Source organism: Dermacentor andersoni, chromosome 3 (assembly GCF_023375885.2).
Source record: "Dermacentor andersoni chromosome 3, qqDerAnde1_hic_scaffold, whole genome shotgun sequence".
NCBI classification, from domain to species: Eukaryota; Metazoa; Arthropoda; class Arachnida; order Ixodida; family Ixodidae; genus Dermacentor; species Dermacentor andersoni.
Window position 1 is genome coordinate 170,754,432 of NC_092816.1, and position 24,282 is coordinate 170,778,713.

The following is a 24,282-nucleotide window of genomic DNA, read 5'->3' on the forward strand; positions in this document are numbered from 1 at the left end:
GCATTCAGCTGCACTATTATAGCCAGACAGGCTCTCAGCTGGCTTTTTGTTTTGTCAGTTTCGTATGTACATCAGTGTAATGCCGATGTCATGACAACATAGAAAAAGAAATGTCGACAAATCGAACACCGAACGAATGGTTCGTTCTGAAAATGACTCTAAAACTTTCCATTAACTAAACTTAATATTGCTATAGCAATTGTTCGGATATTTGACGCGCAGTAACGCCGTCGACTTCGATGTCCCATTCGACGGCGCATGCTCCGCTTGGGCGCGCGTGGTTAGAGGGCGAAAAAGAGGAAGTCGATGCAGCGTCCACGCTATGCTCAAATGCCTCGCTGGCGGAGCCAGGGCAGCGTTCTGTCTTCCGGTGCGGGCACGTTAACTAGTATTTTACTGGGCGCTTACTAACATCTACTGTTTCACGTCGATCTCACCCGGAGCACCATTAGTGCGGCGCTTGCAAAGCCGCTGGCGATGCTCATCGCGCGAGCGTTGAGACGCCTGGCATGTGCGAGAGCGGTGTGCAGTCTATCCAGCAGTAGCTTTGCCTTGCTTACTGCGTGGCGCTGACGTGTCGTACCCGGGTTGACTCAGAACATCGTCCGAGCTGTCCAAGCGCTACGCTTAACTTTGCTATCCCTATCAATGTTTCGCCCTTCGTGAAAAACCGCCACATCTTTTTAAAATCACACTTAAATTTTTAAATAACTCAGTTTAGGCGAATACAAACACGCACAGAAATTATGTAAAGATCAGTATGTAGTGCACAATAAAATACTTCATCAAATCTTACTTTCCCAAATAGTTATCTTAAAGCGCCGTGATGAGGCGATGGCAGGAGTATTACCAGTTTTGTTATCCAAGCCAATCGTCTCAGTCATTACGGCTCAAGAAATTAATTAGCGTTGTTTCATTACTCGTGTTATTCTAATACGACTAATGAATGCATAAATGAGAAACGTGCACATAAGGTCCGCCTGAGAGCTCGGCTTAACTATAACTTGCAAGATATAAAAAAAGGGCAGAAATAAAATTACATCACCTTAAATAGAAGACGTCAAAGGTGTTTCTCCGACTGAACTATTTTTTTTTTTAATTATCCGGTTTGTTACGCACGCAACACTTCAATTTTCCTTAGATTAGAGCTGCACTGGAAGAGGAGCCACGCGTTCGTTTTGCTGAATCTCGGGGAATTGCAAAAATATACCTTGACTCCGGCTTGCGTAAAAAAAAACGAAGAAGTGTCCTTACCGCATATGACAATGAATATTGAGGTCACCGTCCAACTTTTCATATTCGCCTCAGGTTTGCGCGCTCTGCGATAAGCAGGTGCCACGAAGTTGATGCACGAGAGCTGTGAGAGAATACTTCTCCACGTTGTGCCCGAGTGTCGACCATAAATCCCAGAGAAGCGATTGTGTCTAAGCCACGTGACCCATGAATCGAGTATACCTGCTCTCCATATCTGTCGCTGCTGTCTGCTTTATTGCGAATTCCAGCGGAAAGGCAAGCTTTGCCACACGTGGCATCCATCTGCCGTGGCATCAACAAATGCTGCCGTAGATGTGCGTATGACATGGCGTCTGTTCCCGCGAAAACTATTACGCCGACAGCCGCATGGAAAACACTGAGCCGCCGTGAAACCGTGTTTTCCATAGCCAGAGCGTTGCAGGGGATATCTAGTACACCGGAAGCAGCAAAACGTATGGCCGTCACGTCGGTTCAGTCAGACGGAAATATAGACCAAAAATAAATTGACATTAGATTGCGGGCGGCATGTGGCAGGATGTGGGTTAAGTGCCCGACGTATGTGCAGAGTCGAGTTGCACACAACTATAACACTAAGGTGACTGCCCGGACCTTCTCATGCTTTACGGCTCGCAGGAAGCAAAAGCTTTTGTGCAACACGTGGTCGGTTGTTCTTGCCAGAAATATAAAAGTAAACTGCTTTGAGCACCTCAGAAGTTCTCTTCACCTTTTCATCTATAGGAGGAGGAGGAGGAAATAAATTTATTGAGTCCTGAGGAACCCCTCCCACCCACTCTTGGTTTAGTGGTCAGCAGGGGTCGAGGGCCGCACCCACGTTGGGATGTGAAGCCCGTGAGCCTCCGCCCTTTCGTGAGCCATCTGGACGGCCCGGAGCTGGATCTGGTGGTCGTCGCTTCGCAGGGCGTCCACCCAGTCTTGTTCTTTGTTGAACACGTTGCCGCTTAATGCGGAGCATTGCCAGAGCATGTCCGATAGCGAGCAGTACGATTCGCCGCAATCCGGACATTGCGGCTCCGGTCCGGTGAATAAAGGCTCAGTCTGCCTCTCGAGGGGAACGACCTTGTTTGAAGCATTCTGAATACAGATGACTGTGGTCTAGTGAGTTTAGCGTGGGGGAGCGGGAAGGTCCTCCTCGACAGCTGATAGTGTGTTGTTATTTCGTTGAAGGTGAGCAGCGAGTCTCGGTGCTCCCCTCCCTCCCCGCCACTTCGCTCGCCACGATCGCCGCAGTGCGCGAGTCCTCGCGCGCGTCCGTGCGCCAGCTCGTTGGCGTTGGGAAAGTCGGGGTGCACGTCGGCCCCCATTTGGGCTGGAAACAATTTGAGGATGTGATGACCCGCGGCTCCCTCGCTGCCGAGGACGGCCGCCGCTTCCCGCGATATCGAGCCCGAGGCGAATGCTCTGGCCGCTGATCGCGAATCTGTGAATACGTAAGGATGTTCGGGGTCCCTCATTGCCATGGCTATTGACACCTGTTCGGCTACCTCGGACGTTACCCCCTAGACCGATGCTGCCTTAATGATTGTACCATCCCAGCGTAGCGAGACGGCCGCGTACCGGTCGCTGCGCCAGTACTGGGCCGCGTCTACAAATGCCGCCAGTCCCGGGCAGTTGGCGGTCGATTTCAGCAGTGCTCGGGCCCTCGCCTTTCGGGGCCCCTCGTTGAATTGCGGATGGACGTTTCTCGGAAGCGGTTCTACATTGAAAGTGCCCCTGACCGCCGCGCTGAGTGCGGCCTTGCGTGCGTTGCACTCTGCCTCTGCATTTATCCCTGCTTCTTCTACGATCTATAGTTATCAGCCTTTTTTTATTTCTCCTGAGTCATTACATTACGCTTATGTTCTTCTTGATAAAGGCACTTCCAAACTCACTTACTATATGAAGCCGTGGTAGACTCCGTAGCTAGGACCTTCGATTATTTAGACAATTCCAACATAATTCGCTCTGTGGCTGGTAGCGGCCTTGCGGCCCAAGCGTGCAGGAAAGCTTTCACTGATTTTGCTTTACACTCTAATCAGTTTACCCCATTAAAGGTGTTTAATTGTGTCTATAACACCATTACACCCTAGCAGAAAGCGGCAGAAGAGAAACAGAGGGCTTCTTTTTTGTTAATCTCCACCGTGTAACGTCAGCAGGCAATGAAGCCAAGAAAAGCATAGGGGTAATTATCTATGGTTGAAATTTAAACGTAAAAGCAATCGAGAAAACAGAAATCACAGTAGACGAGAAGATAACTTGTCGCCGGTGGGGACCGAAGCCATAAACTATGCACTACGAGTGCGAAGGCTGCTTACCGACGCTGCTCGCAGCGTCTTCACCCATGCACCTTCTGATAGTCTTATACAGCCACGGTGGTTCAGCTTGGAGTTCATTACTAGCAGGAGAAACTGTATTCCACTTAATTAAAGATTAAATTATCACAGCATGCTTGCTTCGATATAGTTAGCCAATATGCACTTCTAGACCACACATACGTGTTATTATGAGATTACACCATGTTGAATAACCTTTCGACTTGCGACTTCCGATTAGAAACATAGCCGCGATATGGACAAGGAAGAGGTGCTTTCACAGCTCATAACACCCTTGACACAAAACGCGTGTTTTAGGTGAACATCCTTACGGAAACGAAAAGGTAGCTTTGGTAATCAGAACAACCTGCCACCTACATTTTTGCGAACTTGATGCTTGGCGAAAGCGCATTCTTGGTGCTCCAAATCTCTTTAAGGGGGCACAGTGGTTTACCGTGTACAAGTGAAAGAAAAGGAGTTTTTTTTTCTGTAAACGTTCGTTTATTTTACATATTGTGGCTAGCGTGATAGCTAGCCCAATAGCGGTGACATGTAAACAGCCCTTCTTCTACAATAAAAGACAAGTGTTGCACGACAGTTTAAAAGTTGCATTGGGCCTTGCCTTTATACGCCAATTTTTAACTTTATGCACCCAAAGCTAAAATTCGTTACCTGAAGAAATTAAGCTGGACGCTAAGTAAATCTCGCCATCACTGCGATCACGAAGCGTTGTGCGACGAAAAAAAAAAAGGATGACTCGGCTAGTTGCTAAGTGACGGTAATGACATGCCCCGAGAGACCCGCTCGATCAGTCCGTTCGGTCACGTGCGCACAGTCTTTCGCAGTCCTTGGCCGAGCGGAACCTGTTGGCGCCGCGCAAACACCGGTACGGCAGCAGCGACGCGGGCCCGACGCGCAAGCAGGCCATCCCGACGCCTGGCGTCGAAGCGGCGAACACGGGGTAGCGCAGGAGGCGCGCGCTGCAGTGCTCGGTGGCTTCGGGCGGCCGGCATCGGCGCCGCTGCACGGGGCACAGCTTGCGGCACTCTCTGCGCGACCGGAACGCCGGCGGGTCCGGTGCCGGACACTGGCCGAGCGGGTAGCGCCACTCGAAGCAGTGGGTTCCGTTGAAGAACCACAGCGGCCGCTTCATATCTGCCCTGCACACAGTGCAGGCACCGTGAAGTTTCGATACTAACAATGAGACTTTGGCACGGCGACCGGCGAGATTCCATAGGAATCATGGTTTGTGCGTGGATTTGTCTGATCTTTGTACCCGCGGATTCACACGTTGTTGTGGCTTTCCCTTAGTGCTATGTATCTGGCTTTATTGGCCTGAGTTTAGAACCAATGCTATGTTTCCAAACGCGCGAAAGCAATGAGTCTCTTTCATACATATACAATCACTGTAAATAGTTTACAACGCAATATTTCGTTGAAAATGGTCGGTTTGTAAATTCACAAGTTCGTTTGAATCCAGAAGAGCGTAAGTTTATGCAACTCCATGTAATAAACAACATTCCCATGATGGCTGCAGGGTCATTCATGCTTACGGCTCGCATAGACACTAGCGCCAAAGTCCCCTCGTGTAATTTGTTTTAGAAAACTACGTACAGACCAGTCGCGGTGGGTTGCAGCAATGTGTTTGTTCCGCTTGTTACTATCTTATGCACGCTTCCATTTCGTGGGAGCTCGCTTTAGCCGAAGCAAGTAATACACGTTTTCACAGGTTGGGAGCGGGGAGTTGACCGACTTTATTCCACAGTAAAATCAGGTTGTCTGTTCGCGAAAGCGACGCTGATACCAGCACCACTGCTGCGGCGAGTCTCTAGTTGCGCTGCGAGACTGTGAAGGCGGATGGTTGCGCAGAAGTTGGCCGCCATAATGCAACCCGTCGTCAGCTTCTCCAGTGCACTGGTAAGACGGCCGACTGTTTCCTCCAGGCGCGGGAGTCGGTGTGCTGGCTGAGGCTCTCGCAGCGGTGATATGTAGCTGTGATGTAGACGAGCAGTCGCATATGCGCTCAGCGAGTGCAGCTAGCCGATGGCGACTCGTCTCGTTGGAACCTGCCAGCACAATACGTGCGGACTGTGCGAGGCAAACAAAGAAAAGCTCGCGCAAAATCTGTGGCATCGGCGATGTCGGAGGGTAGCGCGGCGACGACGTGCACAAACATTGCTATCTGTGAAGTGATGCGCTGGAGTTGAAAACGGGCCTCTGCTTGCATAAACCAAACTCGAGGACTCTTGTGCCAAAATCTCGGTAGCTGATGGTCTGCGGCGATGACAGCAGGCGTAATCGTGGCGTCTTCTCTGTCAGCAGGAGTAGGAGCAGCGTCGTCCATAGCAGGGTTCGAAAAAAAAAAATTAATCGTCCCTTTCACTCTGCGAAGGACGAGCAGCGAAGCTGTAGTGTGTTTTATTTCAATCGATACATCTATGTATATATAGGTATTATTATTATTATTATATTAATCATAATTTATAATTATAATGACTTATTATTAATAATAATTTAGTTAAGTCTGGTATTGACCACTTCAACATCTGCTCGGAGTTTGCTTCAGTTCATGGTGCAGTGTTACAACAGAAAGTTGCCTACCATTACTTCATAGCTTGCCAGTTACGCTTTCCTTCTCGGTCGTTATCATGTTCTAGCCCCAACACTTGCCACGCTGTTACCGATACGGCTACTTTTGATAAACTGGTCGCCTTGTTCGACTGGCCAGGCCTGCTTGAAAATACCGACAGGCTCGAGCTATATAATGAATTTGCACGTTCGATGGACATTATATATAAATCCAGTGAAAGGACAACTTACGTTCGCCAACGCCGCCCCAACCAGCCCTGGTTGAAGTGTCATATTATCCGCTATCAAAAAAAAAAGACCTGCTTTGGCAACGGTGCAGACGTTCGCCTAGTGATTGCATTCTGCGTACACAATTTAAAACTTCTCGAAATAAAGTAAATGCCCTTATTCGTGCAGCCATACGTTCGTACAACAGAAACCACTTTTATGAATCTCGTAGAAATGCTAAGAAAACATGGTCTCTGATAAACGAGCTGAGAGGATTACCTTCAAATTCGGCTAAAGATATTCAGAATCATTTTGATTCAGATTTATCAACAGTCGTTGACAATTTTAACCGATTTTTCTCTCAGTTATCTGGGGTGTCTAAGTAATCATGTTACACTGGTAGCACTGCTACTCCTGTAATTGAATCCGCTTTCCTACCCACTATGACGGAAGAAGAGCTTTACTTTGGGCAGCTTTGGCAGGCATCAATCACCAGGTATCGATAGAATTCGCATGTTTGATCTATACAGGAACTTCGGCGTTCTGAAAAATGTCTTGCTAGAAATCCTAAACGGGATAATTACAAGCGGAAGTATCCCTACGCGGTTAAAGACGGCCGTAGTTCGACTACTTCTAAAGGGTGGTGATGCTAAGGGTGTGCATAATTATCGCCCAATGTCTATCCTGCCTAGTATAGCAAAAGTTCTAGAAAAACATATATTCTTAGTAATGAACAGCTTTATTAACAAAGCGCGGAGGGGGGGGGGGGGGTGCGGTTGTCCGACTGTCGATACGGTTTTATTGAAAAAAGGCGCACTCAAGCTTTATTAGAAGAATTGAGTGACCATTTATTTTCACCTGAAAAAATTCTTGTATGTTGCGCACTTTTTTTAGATGTGACAAAAGCCTTTGACACGGTCTGCCATTCGATTATGCTAGAGAAACTCTAAAATTTAGGTTTTCGAGGACCTTTCTTCCGATTGTTACGCAATTTCCTTACAACCCGCCGTGGTTGCTCAGTGGCTATGGTGTTGGGCTGCTGAGCACGAGGTCGCGGGATCGAATCCCGGCCACGGCGGCCGCATTTCAATGGGGGCGAAATGACAAAACGCCCGTGTACTTAGATTTAGGTGCGCGTTAAAGAACCCCAGGTGGTCGAAATTTCCGGAGTCCTCCACTACGGCGTGCCTCATAATTAGAAAGTGGTTTTGGCACGTAAAACCCCATAACTTAACTTAATTTCCTTACAGATCGCTCCCAGATTGTTTCCATTTCAGGCATTTGCAGTTCCCGTGTTGTTCGGAAGGCCGGTGTGCCACAAGGTTCCATACTGTCTCCCTTACTTTTTAATATATACGTTAAGGACATGTGCAATGTGCTATCTGTCTGCAAGTTATTTCAATATGCAGACGATACTGCACTTTTAGCCACACATGTGAATTTTCCAGACGCATTCTCAATCCTTCAAAATGACGTCGGGAAATTAATGGATTATTTTGGTGCAAATGTAATTGACATCAATCATTCGAAATCAAAGTTGGTTTGCTTCCATAGCCCACTCAAGCGTGTTTCACTTTCTTCTTGACTTTATCTGCACAGCTCTCGATGTATTAATTGTTCCTGCCCTCAAATATATTTTCCGGACTCTGTGAAGTATTTGGGCATATGGTTCGATTCTAGTCTTCTTTTTTCTACTCACTTAAATATGTGCCTAACTTTGTAAAATCGTCTGTTTACTGTACCGCATCAAAATGTTTTTACCCCTGTCTGTTAGGAAACTTTTGGTCCACTCGTTAGCCTACAGTGTGCTCAGATATGGGATTACAACATTCGTACATTGTTCTAGTACCTGGGATTAACGTTTAAATAGGCTGCTAAAGTGTACGTTAAAAAGTGTTACTTATGACATATACATGCCAGAAGAGATGAACCTTTTTCAGATGCTAAAAATGCCGAACATGCGCTCACTGTTTGTTCAAACAGTGGTACTGAAACACTTCTGCACGGATACTTTTAAAATCCCCACTGTGCCTTGCCGTCCTTTACGGCGTGCACCAGCTCTTTCAGTTCCTAAACACGTACCAGATTTGGCAGATATGCTTCAGCCTTTTATGTTCCAGATATATTCAATGCCCTTCCTTCTGAAATTTCTTCTTGTAAGTCTGTACGCGACATTCGCAAAAATTTAAAGGCATTGTACACGGAATGATTATAGGCGTCATATTTTTATTTTTCCGATCATTGTTGCAACGTGCCTTCGCTCTGTGGTCGTTCCATCGCGTTTATTGTTTTTTTTTTTGTTCTTTTTCGTGATTCTCTTTTTTTCTTTTTGCCTTGTTCTTTATCACTCGCTACCTTAGTTTTCAATCTCTTTTTTATTTTATTTCTTGCTAAAGAAAGAAAAATGAGTTTCTGGCTGAGTCTTGTTACTGACTGACGGGTTTCGCGTCACAAGCCACTGTGATGGCTTAGGCGAAACCGATTTCTGTAGTTATACTCGCAGATTTGATAATACATTATTATTATTATTATTATTATTATTATTATTACTATTATTACTGCAGAACACGGATAACGAATACATGTTTTGACTGCAGAGTGATTTATTCTTATTCCTTCATTAAGTAGTGACGTGCGCAAGTACTACTGCACGGCAGACGAAAATTCCACAATATTTAGAACTTCACATGCGAAATACATAATTATGAAAAGCATATAATACTCGGCGTAATGCTAGAGTCGTCTTAGCGGCTCATTGTCATTTAATCTGTTTCGGGATAATCTTGATAAAACGAGCGTTACAGCCGTTTTATTTAACCCTACTCCCTCCGTAATGGCCATGTATTGACAGCAGAGGGCAATTCTGTAACCTTTACAAATTCATTGTCAACTAACTAATGACAAGTAAACGAAACTCGGCGTAATGATAGAGTCGTCTCAGCGGCCAATTTCAGTATAAATTTTTTTAAAGATACCTGCATTGAGAGCTACAGAGCATTCGCGAGAGACTGGAGAGGAAAATGTAGGTGGCATCTGACGGGCACGCCGGAGGAGAAAGTTTGAGTTTTGTGCCGACACATGGACACGATCCTGCGGGAAGTAGCCCCTAACACCTTCTCTGTAAAATCGTAAATGTCCTAGGTCACCACTTGTTGGGAGCTCGGATTATCGGAGGCAAGTAATATACGTTTTGACAGGTTGAGAACGGAGAGTAGATTGACTATTCCACAGCAAAAGCAGGTTTGACGAGTGGATGTGGTAGCGCCCCTGTCAGGGAACCACCTAACTGTCAAGGAAGAGCAGGAGGCAATGACCCCCACGTTTAAGCCACGTGAAGAAACTGCATTTCCCAGAAGCGGGGACAACGTGTATAATAGTGACGGAGGGTCGCTACACATTTGTTCCGCGACTTGGTGTTTCCAATGAAGGCGATCTAACGAATTACAAAAGTATAGAAATGTGTGGCGATGAACTACACTGTCACATAGACGTAAAGCAGTGCGAGATCTGGGGGCAAGCCTTGAATATACATAGCATATTTTTTCCACACCACCCATATACGAGTATCTTAATTAGCTATATCTGAATTAACTGTGTCTTTATTAACTTCACCTTAATTACCACCAAAGGTCATGGGTTCGACTCCCACCATACGAGATATTTTCTTTTATGGTGCTGGCCACATTTTCGCGCCATCTTGCGCTATATATTTTTATTAAGTCCCTTCCGTCGTCAACTTTTTCATCAAGAAGACGAGGCTGAGAGGCTGACGTAGTTGACACATAGCTAACACCAGTGACCTGGTGTCAGCTATGTGCTACAGCATGCCTACGCTTACCGTTACTGCTATAACTCATAGCAGGTGCGATCAGCACACTCAAAGCGTGACGTAGTAGAATAGCTGAAGTGTGCGCAGCTCGCGTAATAGTGATGTTTCGAGAACGTTACTGAGCATTAGAATAACTGAACCACGTAATCACCCTCCCCGTGCTCCTTATTGCCACACGAGGTGCACGAGCTGACGTGTAGCAGAGCAAAGGTGGTGACGCAACGCAAAGCAAGATCCGCCGTACCAGATAACGCTTACCTTTCGCACGCCCCGAACAGCGCACTCTGCTGGCATCTGCGTGCTGGGCCGCCTGGCAGACAGGACCTTCGGCAGGCGGCCATCGACGCGAACCTGTTGGCGCCCTTGGTGCACACGTGCGCGCTGTCGTCGGTGGCAGCTGTGCACAGACCCTCGCTGCGCTTGTAGTAGTAGCGATGGGAGGGACGCGTGCAGTACGTGTACAATACTGCGCCGCACCTCCGAGCGCGGATACTCTGCGCAGTGGGTAAGCAATTAGTTTCGGCACTAAGGCCTCGTGTTCACGCTTGTGTCCGTTCAGGCTGCCTAGTCTACCGCGTTTGTTACCGTCGGCCCAGATCGGGTATCGATGCGGCCAACCTGCTATTTGTCGGTGGGCGATCGTTGACGTAGCCGCTACGTTTGGCGCAGCACCGTTGATTCTGTTCGACTACGCTCCCAAACTATCCAAACGCGATAAGTGGCTCGAATGGCGATGGCGGCGGGCGCTTTTGCGCCGCCGGGCAACGTAGGTGGGGTTAGGTCGGGGACAAAATTTAGTCACAATGAGTCACAAAGCCTTTCGCTTTCATGATGCGCCGCGACTTCTGAACTCGAAGTTCCCAGCGCCCACCGGTGGTGCAGAAAGCACCTGTCGTCATGCGTGCCCACAACATCGTTTGAATCGCTGAGCACCGTACCTTTCCTGTATACTTGAACGTAACCTCTCGAAGAGTTGAAAGAGGAGACAGCAATTACATTCTAAACGCTGTAATGGCTGGCGCTGAGCACTTTTTGCTTGGAATGTATATTTACCCAACATTAGAGGTAGGGCTGCCTGTTGCTTGTTGCCTGTTGTCGGTTGCAACTGTCACACTTGAATTGAGACATCCCTATGAATTGTTTCTAGAGAAGAACGTAGATGTTCCCGCACATATTGTCCTCACGACAATACATAAGCTATACTGTGAAGCTCGCCAGCGTTACTTGGTTTATTAAGGCGAAATCCTTAGAATGCTCGTTGCAATGGCTAATACCCGAAAAAAGCGGCGTCTAGTCGAGAGGTTCAAAAGGTATCCTAATCAAGTCGAGTGGCACAAGAAATATCAACAGTAATGGCTCCATAGCGGAAAAAAAATTACATAATCGGGAATGGCCTCCATAAGTAAGCAAAGTTGCAATGGCTCAATATGAACGAAGACACGAAAGAAAAAGCACGAATTGAGGAACAGTGGAAACATGAACATCAGGAATGGCTCATACACCAGCAAACAAGCATAGACGCAATGACTGAATCTGAAAGAAAAAACAACGAAAGGAAAGAAAAACAAAGAAAGAGAAAAGACGGAAAGAAAGAAAGAACGAAAGAACCTTTAGGTAATGCGCTAAGTGCTCCAATGTGTCGTTGACGAGGTAGCCCTACAACGCCATACAGTTTGCCTCGCACTGCAGCTCGTTATGTCTTTCAAGAAGTCTGACCCCTCCAATCAGGGGCGCTATAACGTAAAGCTATTCCAAGCTTTGCTATTCCAATACTGCAATCAGCTCTCCGCCACTAGTGAAAAACTTTTTTGGACCAGCCCCACTTCGCCTGCCTGTCACGCGACGTAACGAAAACCGCGACAGCTCCCCATATGATATGACGTGCACACACTGATTATGCATGATTTGACCGAACGAAAGAAAAATAGTTATTTCTGATTCGACCTCTTTTCGCCATTAGCCCTCGGCTATTGGTCTAATGTTTTCTGACTGCACCCATTTCATCTGCCGGTCACGCGACGTCACAAAATCGCAAAACCTAATCGCATCAAAGTGACGTGTACGCGTTAAAGATGCATTAATATGCCGAACAAAACTGCATTTTCTTCTGAATGGCCGCAGGTTGCTCCGTTCCGAAAGGAATAAAACAGGGCTGCCGCCGATCGCTCAGGCACTGGCTACTCGCACCTGCCGGAAAGCATGGGTTTACTTGCGTGTAATAAAACTTTTTGCATGGCGTTGTAACGTTTTCGAGCACTGTGGGCATGTCTGTCTGGCTGCCGCTGATCGCTCAGGCGCTGGCTACTCGCACCTGCCGGAAAGCATGGGTTTACTTGCGTGTAATAAAACTTTTTGCATGGCGTTGTAACGTTTTCGAGCACTGTGGGCATGTCTGTCTGGCTGCCGCTGATCGCTCAGGCGCTGGCTACTCGCACCTGCCGGAAAGCATGGGTTTACTTGCGTGTAATAAAACTTTTTGCATGGCCGTGTAACCTTTTCGAGCACTGTGGGCATATTTACGAACTCGTTTTGCCTACTCTTGTTTGCTGAGGATTTTGAGCGTCATATTTAACCTTCCGTTGCATGCCGCCGCAATTGTCGACGAGTCGCCGTAAGCTAAGTAAAGTGGACCAATCACACACGCTGGCGCCAGCTTCTTCATGCGATTATCGATTTTCAGTGCAGTGGCTAGGCCCCATCGAATTCCCCTCCACGTGAGCGTGCTCCTCACCTTTTCTGAGCCAATTAGATAAGATAAGCAGCGCAGTGTAGGCAATTTTATTCGTTTTTCAAGCAAACAAAAGTGACCGCCTATGAACGAGAGGAGCGTTTCATTGGCTTGTTGAGACAACCCTGCGGGTGAACGACCGATGCTTGCGTCGGCGGTTACGCAAATTTGACGTCAGGAGATTGGAATAAAAACATATTGAAATAGTTTTACGTTATAGGCCCCCAGATAGCTCAATGCATGACCACGTAGGCAGCAGGCTTTCGCCTTCACGTGTGGAGTGTAACATGCTGTGGATTTCTTTTCTGATTTTCTTGGATTTCTTTTGCCAGATCATTTCTGATTTATAAATTACACAAGCTGCTATCTGCACTTTTCTTTGCACTGCATTTGTTATTGACAAGCTATTTGCAGCCCTGACAGCCCATGAGGCTTAATCTATGAAGGAAAATTGGAAATTGCTGACGGGGTAGACGGGTGCCGGCGCTCACGTGCAACATGTTGGGTTGCTACACTTTTAGCGAGATTTTTCATAGAGCGCTTACAACCACCCATCCGATAAACCTAATACTGTAATATTGTACAACCAATCAGATGAATGCAGCTGTTGAAACAAGAGCAATATTGTGGAAAGCAGGAAACCCAAAATACGAAAAGGTTGTCACAAATTTACACATTATGGACATAAAAACTAATTGCAGAATATTTCAGTTGTTCATGGCTCTTACGACTGGCCTGTGTTGTGCAGCATTTATGCTGCGCCGCCAAAGCCACGGCGAAAGCCCAGGCCTTTGAAATACACCTGGCGGCCTACATCCGCTGAACAAAGCCACCTTATAGCCCCAAAGGCGAAGCAGCGATTTCGATAGAAAACTAGAAGACAGCTAAATGAAGTAATGATAGTAGATTTATCGGCTGTCTACATTTATAACAGTCGCTCGTTAGCTAAATTAACAGGCACAGCGTCACGCGCGCACAAGCAAACATGATCACATCTCACTCACCGCGGAGGCTCGTTGTCAAAACGCTGGAGTGAAGAAGCGCGGCAGCAGCAGCGAGCAAATTGATGTTCGTGGCGCCGCTTGATTCAACGCGAACGAAGCAACGAGAACGCAGGGAATGGTGGACTCTGTCCCCGTCGCAGATCGCTTCGTAGATAGGGCCTGAGCGGCCGTGCCATAGGCAGCAGCCGCCAGAGTCGAACACTCGCTTTCTCTTCTCCCGTCGGTGCCGCGTGCGCGACGGAAGACGCCGCGCTTCCTCCCCCCTTTTCTTCCTTAGTGCGCGTGAGATTGTGCCGCCATCGTCGGCTCACCCTCGCACGCTCTCACTCGCGCATACAGCATTCGGTAATACGATATTATTACTCTTGGGCTTTATTCTGAAGATCACGGCGACAGTGACGGCAGAAATGCGCCTGGAAGTTACATATAATTGCTATGGCAATAAAACGCCTACGAGGCCGCAATGGCCACAATACGTTTGCCTTTATGGGCGCATTTTCGCCTCCTTACCAACGGCTCGCACGACGCCTTGATGTCTGCGTGAGCTTCACAGTGCAGTCTCCTTCAGCGAGCGAGACGGTTAAGCTACGTGTGTGAATTTCCTCTTTTTCTCGTTCTCGGTCAGGGAAACGCCGGCAGTGTCTGTGTATGCGAGTGCGCGCGTCAGTGCCTGTCCTTCTGTTGGATCAGTAGCGGTTAGACAATCCGTTGTACTGGCTTCCTTGTATCGTGCGGCGGTCGCAAGCGTGGAGAGCGTTCGCTTTCACCTCCGGTGCCAGGGTGTTCCAAACAATGAAAGAATAAAAGACACCTCCGCCATCGCACTTCAGGCTTTAGCAGACGGTGAACGCAAGATAAGAGTGTGTGTCACTCTCCGTCAGGAAGCTTTTACAGCTAACCGCCCATTAACGATGTAATTAAATGTTCGTTATTAATCTTTACATCATCGCCGTGTCTTATGTCTGGCCCTCTCAGGACTCATGAGCCGCTGCAAAGTGCAGTCAGCGGTACGTTACTCAACACCTGGGTGCACAGTTTCTAAGAACTGGGGCCATCGGTGTGATCTGGTAACTACCGGTCAAGCCACAGACCGCCTGGCCCACTATGCCTCCATGATCCTGGGTGAACCTTGTTTAACATGGTTCATAATTAAAGCATACCAACAACGGTGGCTCATTGACTGTGCTGTTACGCTGCTGTGCATGAGGTCGCAAGGTCTATCCCCTGCAGCAGCTGTTCTGACGGCACCAGAACGCAAAAAGTGCTCGTCCACCGTGTTCCGGGAGCGCTTAAACAGCTGTACTTCGTCAAAATTATTCCTTAAAATGATTTAGAGTAATTTAGTCTCTTGGAACTCATTGTGTTCTTTCCGGACGTTTTAGCCCACAGGTATGTCAAAAAATCAAGGGATGAATGTTCCGAAAAGGAGGTAATCAGACATTTACACTAGTTACACGGATGTACAAACCTGGGCCACAAGAAGCGTGACGGACCGAGAGACAGCACCTCGTCCTTTTTCTAGTCCACTATTCACTTTCCAATCCTCTTCCATATCCTAGGGATAACTCACTCACGTGTTATGATACTACCCTCCACCGGTGCAAGCCCCGACTCGGTGCAGGCGAAGGGACTACTCTAGAAAAGTGCTGCGTCTTTCTTACTTCTAATGTAACGGAATATGTACCACGCGCTAGGCTCGTCTTTTTACGTTATACATGTCGGATTTGTGCATTTTACAATTTTTAGAACTCAAAGATTGGTTGTCTAGTGATCACGCCTACCCCTCTTTTCCTTTCGCACAAGCTAAACCGAAGCTGCTTACTCCAAAAGTGCTCGCCGTTCCAGCTTCGAACACTCCACGTGATCATGATATGTGGTGTTCTCTGGCGCAAGCTTCACCCGAGAAATCTATGCTACTGTGAAATGAGTACGAATTCCAGCCATGAATTGCAAGAGTTATATGTAACGTGCTCTACAGAAGCCTTAAAAAGCAGTCGCTGTGAAGTCGCTAAAATGTATTTGTAATAAAATAGTGCCAATGACTAATGAAATGTACGTGCGTCAAAGTGCCATAGCGGAATCATGATAGCATCTACTGCAGTATGACAAAGAATCAGCACTACCTTAACAGAACCTTTGGAGCGCAAGGGCTTTGGGGCACCTGCTATACAAAACACTACCGCAGCAGTATCCTCTGGCGAGAGGATGTGCTACGAATTTCTTCGCCTAATAACATGTAACACGACATGATTTAAGAACTTTAAAACTGTGCTGGTATTCAAAACGGTGCTGCACAAAGAACCATAGCGGATGCAGGGGGACATGATAGCGGTATGCTAGAGGAAAGTGTTTCTGTATGCTTAGGCTTCCCGACCCTCCAAAACAACGTGGAGGACGGTCAGCCTGTCGTAACATTTACCATAGGTTGAAGGTTCACTTCCAGTCAGCAGAAAACCATCGGTGACATAGGTGTACCCTATCCTAAGTGGACAGAATGGGACATCAGTTCGTCGTGTCTTCGTTATGGTAGGCCAGAAACCTAAGTGTGCTGGACAATGCCGGAACGAGGCGGGATGCTCACTTGATCTTCCAGCACACTCAAGACGTGCTGACTACGAGAGCTCTCCGGCGGTATCGCTTGATCATCCGACAGCGTTATCGACTTCGACATCAGGTTGACGATTGCGCCATGTTGGTTCAGGAAGTCCACGCCGAGAATGACGTCTCGTGGACACTGCTAGAGAATTACGAAGCTGTCAGGGTTAGTCCAGTCATGAACGGTTATTCTCGCCGTGCAGATTCCAGTCGGCATTATTAGGTGTCCTCCAGCGGTCCGAATTTGAAGGCAGTCCCATGCAGTCTTAACTTTTCTTGGGCAACTTGCAACCACAAGTCGCCCAAATATGATGAAGGGATTTTGTACAGCTACGCCCACAAAACCCGTCAGCGTGCGATGTGCCTCTGAACGAATACATCGCTCCGTAACACAATTGCCACAGCACCTACGCTGGTACTTCTATTTAGTCGTACTCAATAGGAATCCAAACATGTCCCGGAAGTTGGAATACACGAACATGACTGGACGGTAGTGGTACACGGTAGTGGACGAACTCGTAGGCTGCCTTAGACCTAATGAACTTACGCTGAGCGAGATGGACACCGCCTCATATTTAATGTGGATGGCGGGCAAGGATCGGAAATCGTGCATTTTATCTGAAGGAGTGCATTTCGACTGTCTTTGAGCGCCAATAAATAGATACACAGGTGCAGTTTCATGCGACATTCGCGTTGTCGGTGCGATGTTCTCATTCGGCGGCCGATCTCACGGCGGTCAGCACACTGGTTTTGTCGGCGTCGTTGGCACAAAACTCTGTCAGATTATGAAGACTCACTGCCGTTGGTTTCGTCTTCATCATACTAGTTTGACAATATTGGTCTCTCACTGGCACAGTGTGACCAGTCGGCCCATTGTTGGCGTCGGCGTCAGGTGGACTTCTAAAGGCTCATTCACACTAGGCCAACGCAACACCGATTTCGGTCTGCCGACTGTCGGCGACAGAGTTTCTTTCTTCCTGTCGGCGCCTCTGTCCCACTGCACCGACGGCGAGCTCTCCGCCGACTGTCGGCAGATTGTCGGCGTCGGTACAGTGCGACAGAGGCGCCGACACGAAGGATAAAAAAAAGCTGTCGTGGACAGTCGGCAGACGGAAATCGGTGTCATGTCGGCCTATATTGTGACGTACCGCGTGTGAACCGAATATCGTTGAAAACAGCCGAAGTTTCCACTGAAACACCGGGCGAAGACCGCGTCGTCGGCGCTGCGCCGACGATGTACGAGTTCGCGTCCCCGTCGACTATGCTGCAGGCTGCCCGTGCATCCGCGCGCGTCGTCAGCTGTACGAACCACCGAAGCCGTAGAAAAATTGGAGGACGCTTAAGCTTCGCCTTGAAGAGTGGAACGCGATAGCGTTATCGCACCCCGTTCGCACCGGCTACTCAAACGCGCTACGCCAACCAAACGTCGCGATCGGCACAGATAGCCGGGCCCCGACGCCCCATGAAGGCGGACGCGATCATAGGGCGACTGGCGCGCCACGTGTCGGGGCAGCGCCGTACATTGCGAGGAGGGGGTCTTCTATGTTTGCCCCAAGATGGCTCTGCGTGTGCGCAGAGCGCAGAAGAAATGTCGCGGAAACGTACTTCGCTACTCGTGAAACTGCGACTTCTGTAAGTTACATGGTCATTATTACCGATATACACCGCAGTATAATTTTCTACGGCTCGTTTCTAAGGCAACACCGCGTTCACTAGAGGCGATTTTGTCCCTTTTGAAGGAACGAACCCGTGGCTGAGTGGTAGCGTCTCCGTCTCACACTCCGGAGACCCTGGTTCGATTCCCACCAGCCCATCTTGCAAGATGTTTTTTATTTATGAAGTGCCTTCTGGGATTTATCGCGCACGGCCAACGCCGCTGACGCCGACGACACCGGCTTTTCTGCGACACGAGCTCCTTAACGCTGTCGCGTTAAAATATTTCCGCCGCTTGCTGCTAGGGCACATCGCATGCGTACTCGGGTCATGCAAATGGCGTATCGCACTCCTCGCGACCACAGCGCGGTGTTATAGAGCTTGCGGTTCAGAACACCTCCTGACCGGAATGAACATGAACGAGGAGCTCGTTTAGAAATGTATTCATTGAGGAAGAGGAAACCAGTGAATCGGGCGGCATGTGGCATTGCTTAATTACGCTAAGAAAATAGCTGTATTTATAAGTGTTGTTTCGTGTTAATGGTGGTTCGATGTACATGCTATGTCCTTGTCGGAAGCATGCGTTGGACGATTATTTCAAAAAGTCAGACCCGTTAATTTTAAGTTTATATTGAATGATGAACAAGAAAAATTGTAATCTGTCCACTGTTTTCCTAAATTTAAGGCAGAAAGATTTGCGCTCCGGCACAATTAACTAGGGGAGCGACAATAGCCATGTTTCTTAAATACGAATGTAGCTGCTACACGCTGGACTCGATCTAATTTGTGACGATTTATTGCCGTGCGTGGGTTCCATACTACTATCTGCATATTCTATAACGAGTACTGTTAAGGTCCTCTATATCAAGATTTTCGCTTGCCATCGTTAGTGAATGAATTGTCGAGAGGTGACGACGATATTTCCGAAATATTGTTCAAAATTTCGCGCAGAAGAAACTTATGATACTCAGAAGAGAGCCTGTAAGCTTTAGGGTACATGCTATGTTGAATGTGGATAAGTGCTTCTTTTTTGTTTCGTTCTTTATTACCCATATTTTTGTATATTCAATATCGAGAGCTGTTATCATTGTATTCTAACTTCATTAGTAAGCTTATTCTTGCTCTTTATATATTCTGTTCAAAGTGATATTTGTCATTGGTTACGTATTTTCTCTGTGGTTGCCAATTGTACTAGACATTAGTAATTATTTTCTATTTTACTCTTATTACATACATAACTATATCTGCAACCTGTTTAGTTATACTGCGCTCTTCTCGCTGTGTGCCATTTGTAGGGGGCACGAACGTAGTCATGCATGTTGAAGGCTTTTTGTCCCCGCTCCTAAGCTTCCTGTGATGTTTCAATAAACATTGCTTCTTTAAATGTATGGCCGCTATGGCTAAGCTATAGCTCAGGAGCTCCCATCTTTTTTCTCAGCAATCACAGCACAAATTTCGATGAGGTCTGTTGCATTAAAAAAGGTTGATGTCTAGTAGGTGTAACAACTGTATTTGTCACTTACGCCACCAGTATATATATAATAATTTTTCAAAGTTTCAACTTACAAAAAAAGGTCGTGTTAGGCTTACGACTATAAAAGTCAGCAATTAAAATGATATCACAGATATTTGAAGTATACCTAATAATTCGTCTAAAGCGTATAAATGTTATGTATGATCCACCTCTCAGAAATGTACCACTATTCCATTACTATTCCTTTCATAAAACGCTTGCGAGCATCGTAACAGTTTCACGTACACTACCATTTCTTACATCAAGTTTGTCCACTTTAAATTCTCTAACATATGCAGTTTGAAAAACTGCGCTATCTGTTTTTGGTACAATATCATCTATTTGTTAGCCTTGTGCGTGTATATATGTTCAAACCGTTCTCGGCATTTTTCTTTAGATAATGCAAATTCATAAAATTGAAACTCTGCTTCGTGAACTACAGAACACCAAACGTTATCTCTTAAATGCAACAAACTTTGTCCAAATAAGTACAGCGGTTGCCTCATGAAAGTTTTCATGCGTTTGAGATATATTTTCATTCGGAAATTGTAACAGGCTCCAACTACTGCTTTTATGATGCACTTCTTGCGCGCACGCGTGTTTATTAACTGCTTGTCTCGTATGCTACACATTATTTTATTAACGCGACAGCGTTAAGGAGCTCGTGTCGCAGAAAAGCCGGTGTCGTCGGCGTCGGTGTCGGTGTCAGCGGCGTTGGCCGTGAGCGATAAATCCCAGAAGGCACTTCATAAATAAAAAATATCGTGCAAGATGGGCTGGTGGGAAGAACCAGGTTCTCCGGAGTGTGAGACGGAGACGCTACCACTCAGCCACGAGTTCGTTCCTTCGAAACGGGACAAAATCGCCTCTAGTGAACGCGGTGTTGCCTTAGGAACGCGCCGTAGAAAGTTATACTGCGGTGTATATCGGTAATTATGACCATGTAACTTACAGAAGTCGCAGTTTCACGAGTAGCGAAGTACGTTTCCGCTACATTTCATCTGCGCACAGGCAGAGCCATCTTGCGGCAAACACAGAAGACCCCCTCACGCAATCTACGGCGCTGCCCCGACACGTGGCGCGCCACTCACCCCATGATCGCGTCCGCCTTCATGGCGCGTCGGGGCCCGGCTATCTGTGGCGATCGCGACGTTTGGCTGGCGTAGCGCGTTTGAGTAGGCGGTGCGAACGGGGTGCGATAGCGCTATCGCGTTCCACTCTTGAAGGCGAAGCTTAAGCGTCCTCCAATTTTTCACTGACTACCGTTTTACGAGCTCCTTAGAATTCCTGTGTGTGCCTAACTCGGACCTTGCAGCATAGTGCTCCAATCGAACCCAACGCGTATGTCACGCCACTCTACAATTCAAGGCGAAACGCTAGTAATTTTTTTTTTTTTCAATAAACCTTCTCCCATGGCGCACTTTATTCATTGATCATGTATGCTGCCGACAACCCTAATGTGAAAGTGGTCGCCTAACGCGACGACGACAGTGCAATACATAACCATTGAATAATGTGATGGCATTCAGGTTAGGCAAACGTACTTATTATTTGGTACCGTAAGGACGAATGTGGTCGCACACTTCACCTGCTTTCGTAGCGAATACGGCGCGTGCAACGCTGTCGAGGAAGGCTGGCCAGCGGTCGCATTGGACGGCACCGCCATGATGCCCGCGTCGTGGTCCGGCCGCTCCCCTCCTTGGTGGCCGCTCCTCGAGGCCACGTCGTTGATGTTCACGTATCTGTAGGACAGCTCGAGCACGACTGCCGTAGCGCTCAACGCGAAACCCAGAGCGAGGACGCAGAGTAGGAATCTGAGGCTCCACTGATCAAGATGCACCTCGACCGCTGTGCTGCGTTGACGAGACGGTGGCGGTGCACTTGGCTGGCTCAAACAGCTTCTTTCGTCCTCCGATTGCCTCGAGGACGGAAGGAACTGCTCCGACAAGCTGCACAGCATGCTTTTCTTCTTCTTTTCTCTCTTTCAACTCATTGTAGATGTAGATGTAGAGCCTAGACGTTAGTGGCACACACCCACTCTGTGGGACTGGCCAAGAACCATATTCGATTTAACCATGTTCCATATAATAATAAGAAAAAGATGTTATAAAATAACTGGGAACACATTGCGGCTGGACATGGTCGTAGTTCATTTTTTTTAAAGCGAAAGCATTACTGGCCGCGAACTTGCGATTTCGCCGTGGCGGTGCTCCAAGGAGGCACATGACGTCACAACGCGCGCCTCGCCGCGGATATTTCTCTCTCTCTCTCTCTCGCTCCCTAGTCACTACTGCGCATGCGCCACTAGTAGCTCCGAGCCACAGGTGTTCCGCCGCTGCGCAGCGACGCGCCTTTCCACTGCCGCTGTTTGGTATGACGTCACACCGCGTTCCTCGTCGCGCTCGCCTCTGCTCGCTTCGCCAGCTGCGTCGCATGCCTGATAACATGTCGGAGAATCGAAAAGGAGAGCTCGCATTCGCCGCAACCACAGCTGAGGCGGCAGTATGGACGGCGACAATTCTGATAAGCAGGAGAAGGCCTGGAATCGACATTGGAACGAGATGAAGAGGAAACGAATCGCCCAGGAAACAGACGAACAGCGAGCCGAACGACTGGCAAAAAGCCGCAACATAGTTAGACAACCAGACTAACCTGTACTTGCAATCAAGATTAGCCAAGGCTAACCATGCTATACCTTAGCTTTCGCTACGTATATCCTGGCATAGCCGAGCTAAGCCACTGCCATTTTTTTTTCTTGTTCGTTGTGTTCATCAGACGTAGAATTTTGTACGCGTTGACTATGCTACAATCAGGCTTACATTATCGCAGGTCACCAAGGAGTGTGACGAGATTAGGACTGTTTTAATCGACGCTCGGTTATCTTCACTGCTGTTGACGGGAAGTCAGTTTGATGACGCATTTCTAAGACGTTTTCTCTACGAATGAAGTTTACAAATGAGGCTGTCGTCCCATGCAGGAATAAAGAGAGCTTTACGCAAGAAAAGTTGTACAAGAGTAGCGTTCCTGTTTATGCATTTCTTAGCTTTCCGTGAATCTTCTAAAAGCGTGATCTTCCCAATTTCTGGAACACGTAGTGCGCGATCCGCGTAGGTAAACAGCGTGTCCGCAAGGTGATGAATAAAGAACGCGCCTTCTTTCTCTCTGAGATAGTGATGCCAGCGCTGCTTTGAAAAGCTTCGAAATGAGTCACAGCTAAAACCAGGCCATCACTGGTGAACACTCTAAACACGGTAACAGAAAAAGGTTCAGCCAGTGAAGATGTCTAACTTGTCAATTTTTCTCAAGGTGCTTGTCAACGCGAAAGGATCTATGATCGGCCGCCGCACGGACCAGCAGCATCAGTAGCATAGCAACCTTTGGAAATTCTCGCCACATTCCTGCTGCCTTCACAAGGCGTTTTTATTTATATATTTATTTACAAAATACTGCAGGCCCAAGCTAGGGCCCATGCAGGAGGGGTATCAAAAGGTTTACACAAGCACTGGTAAAAACATCAAACAGAAATCGTCATAGCTCATGAAGAGAGACAGAAAAAAAATAGTATATACATAAAGATGACACATAAATGAGCAGCGTATGGCCGTGAAAACAATGATAAACATTGCAACTTTAGAAAAAATAGCCATTTGCAAGAAAAAAACAAGAAACGCACTTCACATTATGACGTCAATGCGTCGAATGAGTCACTGTTCTGAAGCATACATAACGGCAAAGCGTCCCAGTCTGTAATCGTTCGTGGAAAAAAATGAAAACTTGAATGTGTTAGTGCGTGTTCTAAATGATGTTATCGATTCAGCATGACGATTTCGAGTCAGTCGTGACATCAGAGGTTGGATGTACGGAGCAGGGTCTAATGCGAGTTGGTTGTTTTTCAAGTGAAAAAGAAACTTTAATCTCAGAATTTTGCGACGTAGCTTAAGTTCCTGGATATTATTTTGTTGCATCATAAAGGTTGGAGAGTCCGTCATGCGCTATCGAGAAAAGATAAACCAAATGGATTTACGTTGAATTACTTCTACAGCATCAATGTTTTCTTAGTGTGTGGGTCCTAAATAACACGTGTGTATTCGAGGGCAGGTCTAATGCTTGAATTATAGGCCAACAGCTTGACGGATGGAGGGGCTTGTCGAAGTTTATATCTGAGGAAGCATAACTTACGAAAGGCGGATGCGCATATGCTGATACGTGGTTATTCCAACTGAGATTCTTTGCTATTGTTACGCCAAGGTACCTATATTCGCTGACTTCTTTGAGTGGGTGAGATGATAGCGTGTACGGAAACGAGAAGTAATTTTTCTTTCTAGTTACATTCATGTACACTGTTTTTTTTCGGACTTTAGCCTCATACCCCATTAATTGCACCACTGATAAACATTATTCACGCAATTATTTAGAAGCACCTGATCGTCTACGGTATCAATTTCCTTAAACATAACGCAATCGTCAGCGAATAGCCTTATTTTGACAGGTTCAGGGATAACATTAACAATGTCATTATTATATATTAAAAAAGCAAAGGTCCTAAAACACTTCCCTGAGGAACACCTGATGTGACCGGAAGTTTGGATGAGCAGCAATCG

At 47.2% G+C, this 24,282-nt stretch overlaps 1 protein-coding gene across 1 annotated transcript; it reads right to left on the reverse strand.

Moving 5' to 3' along the window:
* Positions 1 to 4,057: 4,057 nt before the first annotated feature.
* Positions 4,058 to 10,718, reverse strand: LOC129383077 (uncharacterized). Its single transcript, XM_055067327.1, has 2 exons — positions 10,447 to 10,718; positions 4,058 to 4,723 (listed from the first exon to the last, which is right to left on the reverse strand). The coding sequence occupies exons 1-2, from the start codon at positions 10,527 to 10,529 to the stop codon at positions 4,372 to 4,374; spliced, it is 435 nt and encodes a 144-aa protein (XP_054923302.1). The 5' UTR covers positions 10,530 to 10,718; the 3' UTR covers positions 4,058 to 4,371.
* Positions 10,719 to 24,282: the final 13,564 nt, after the last annotated feature.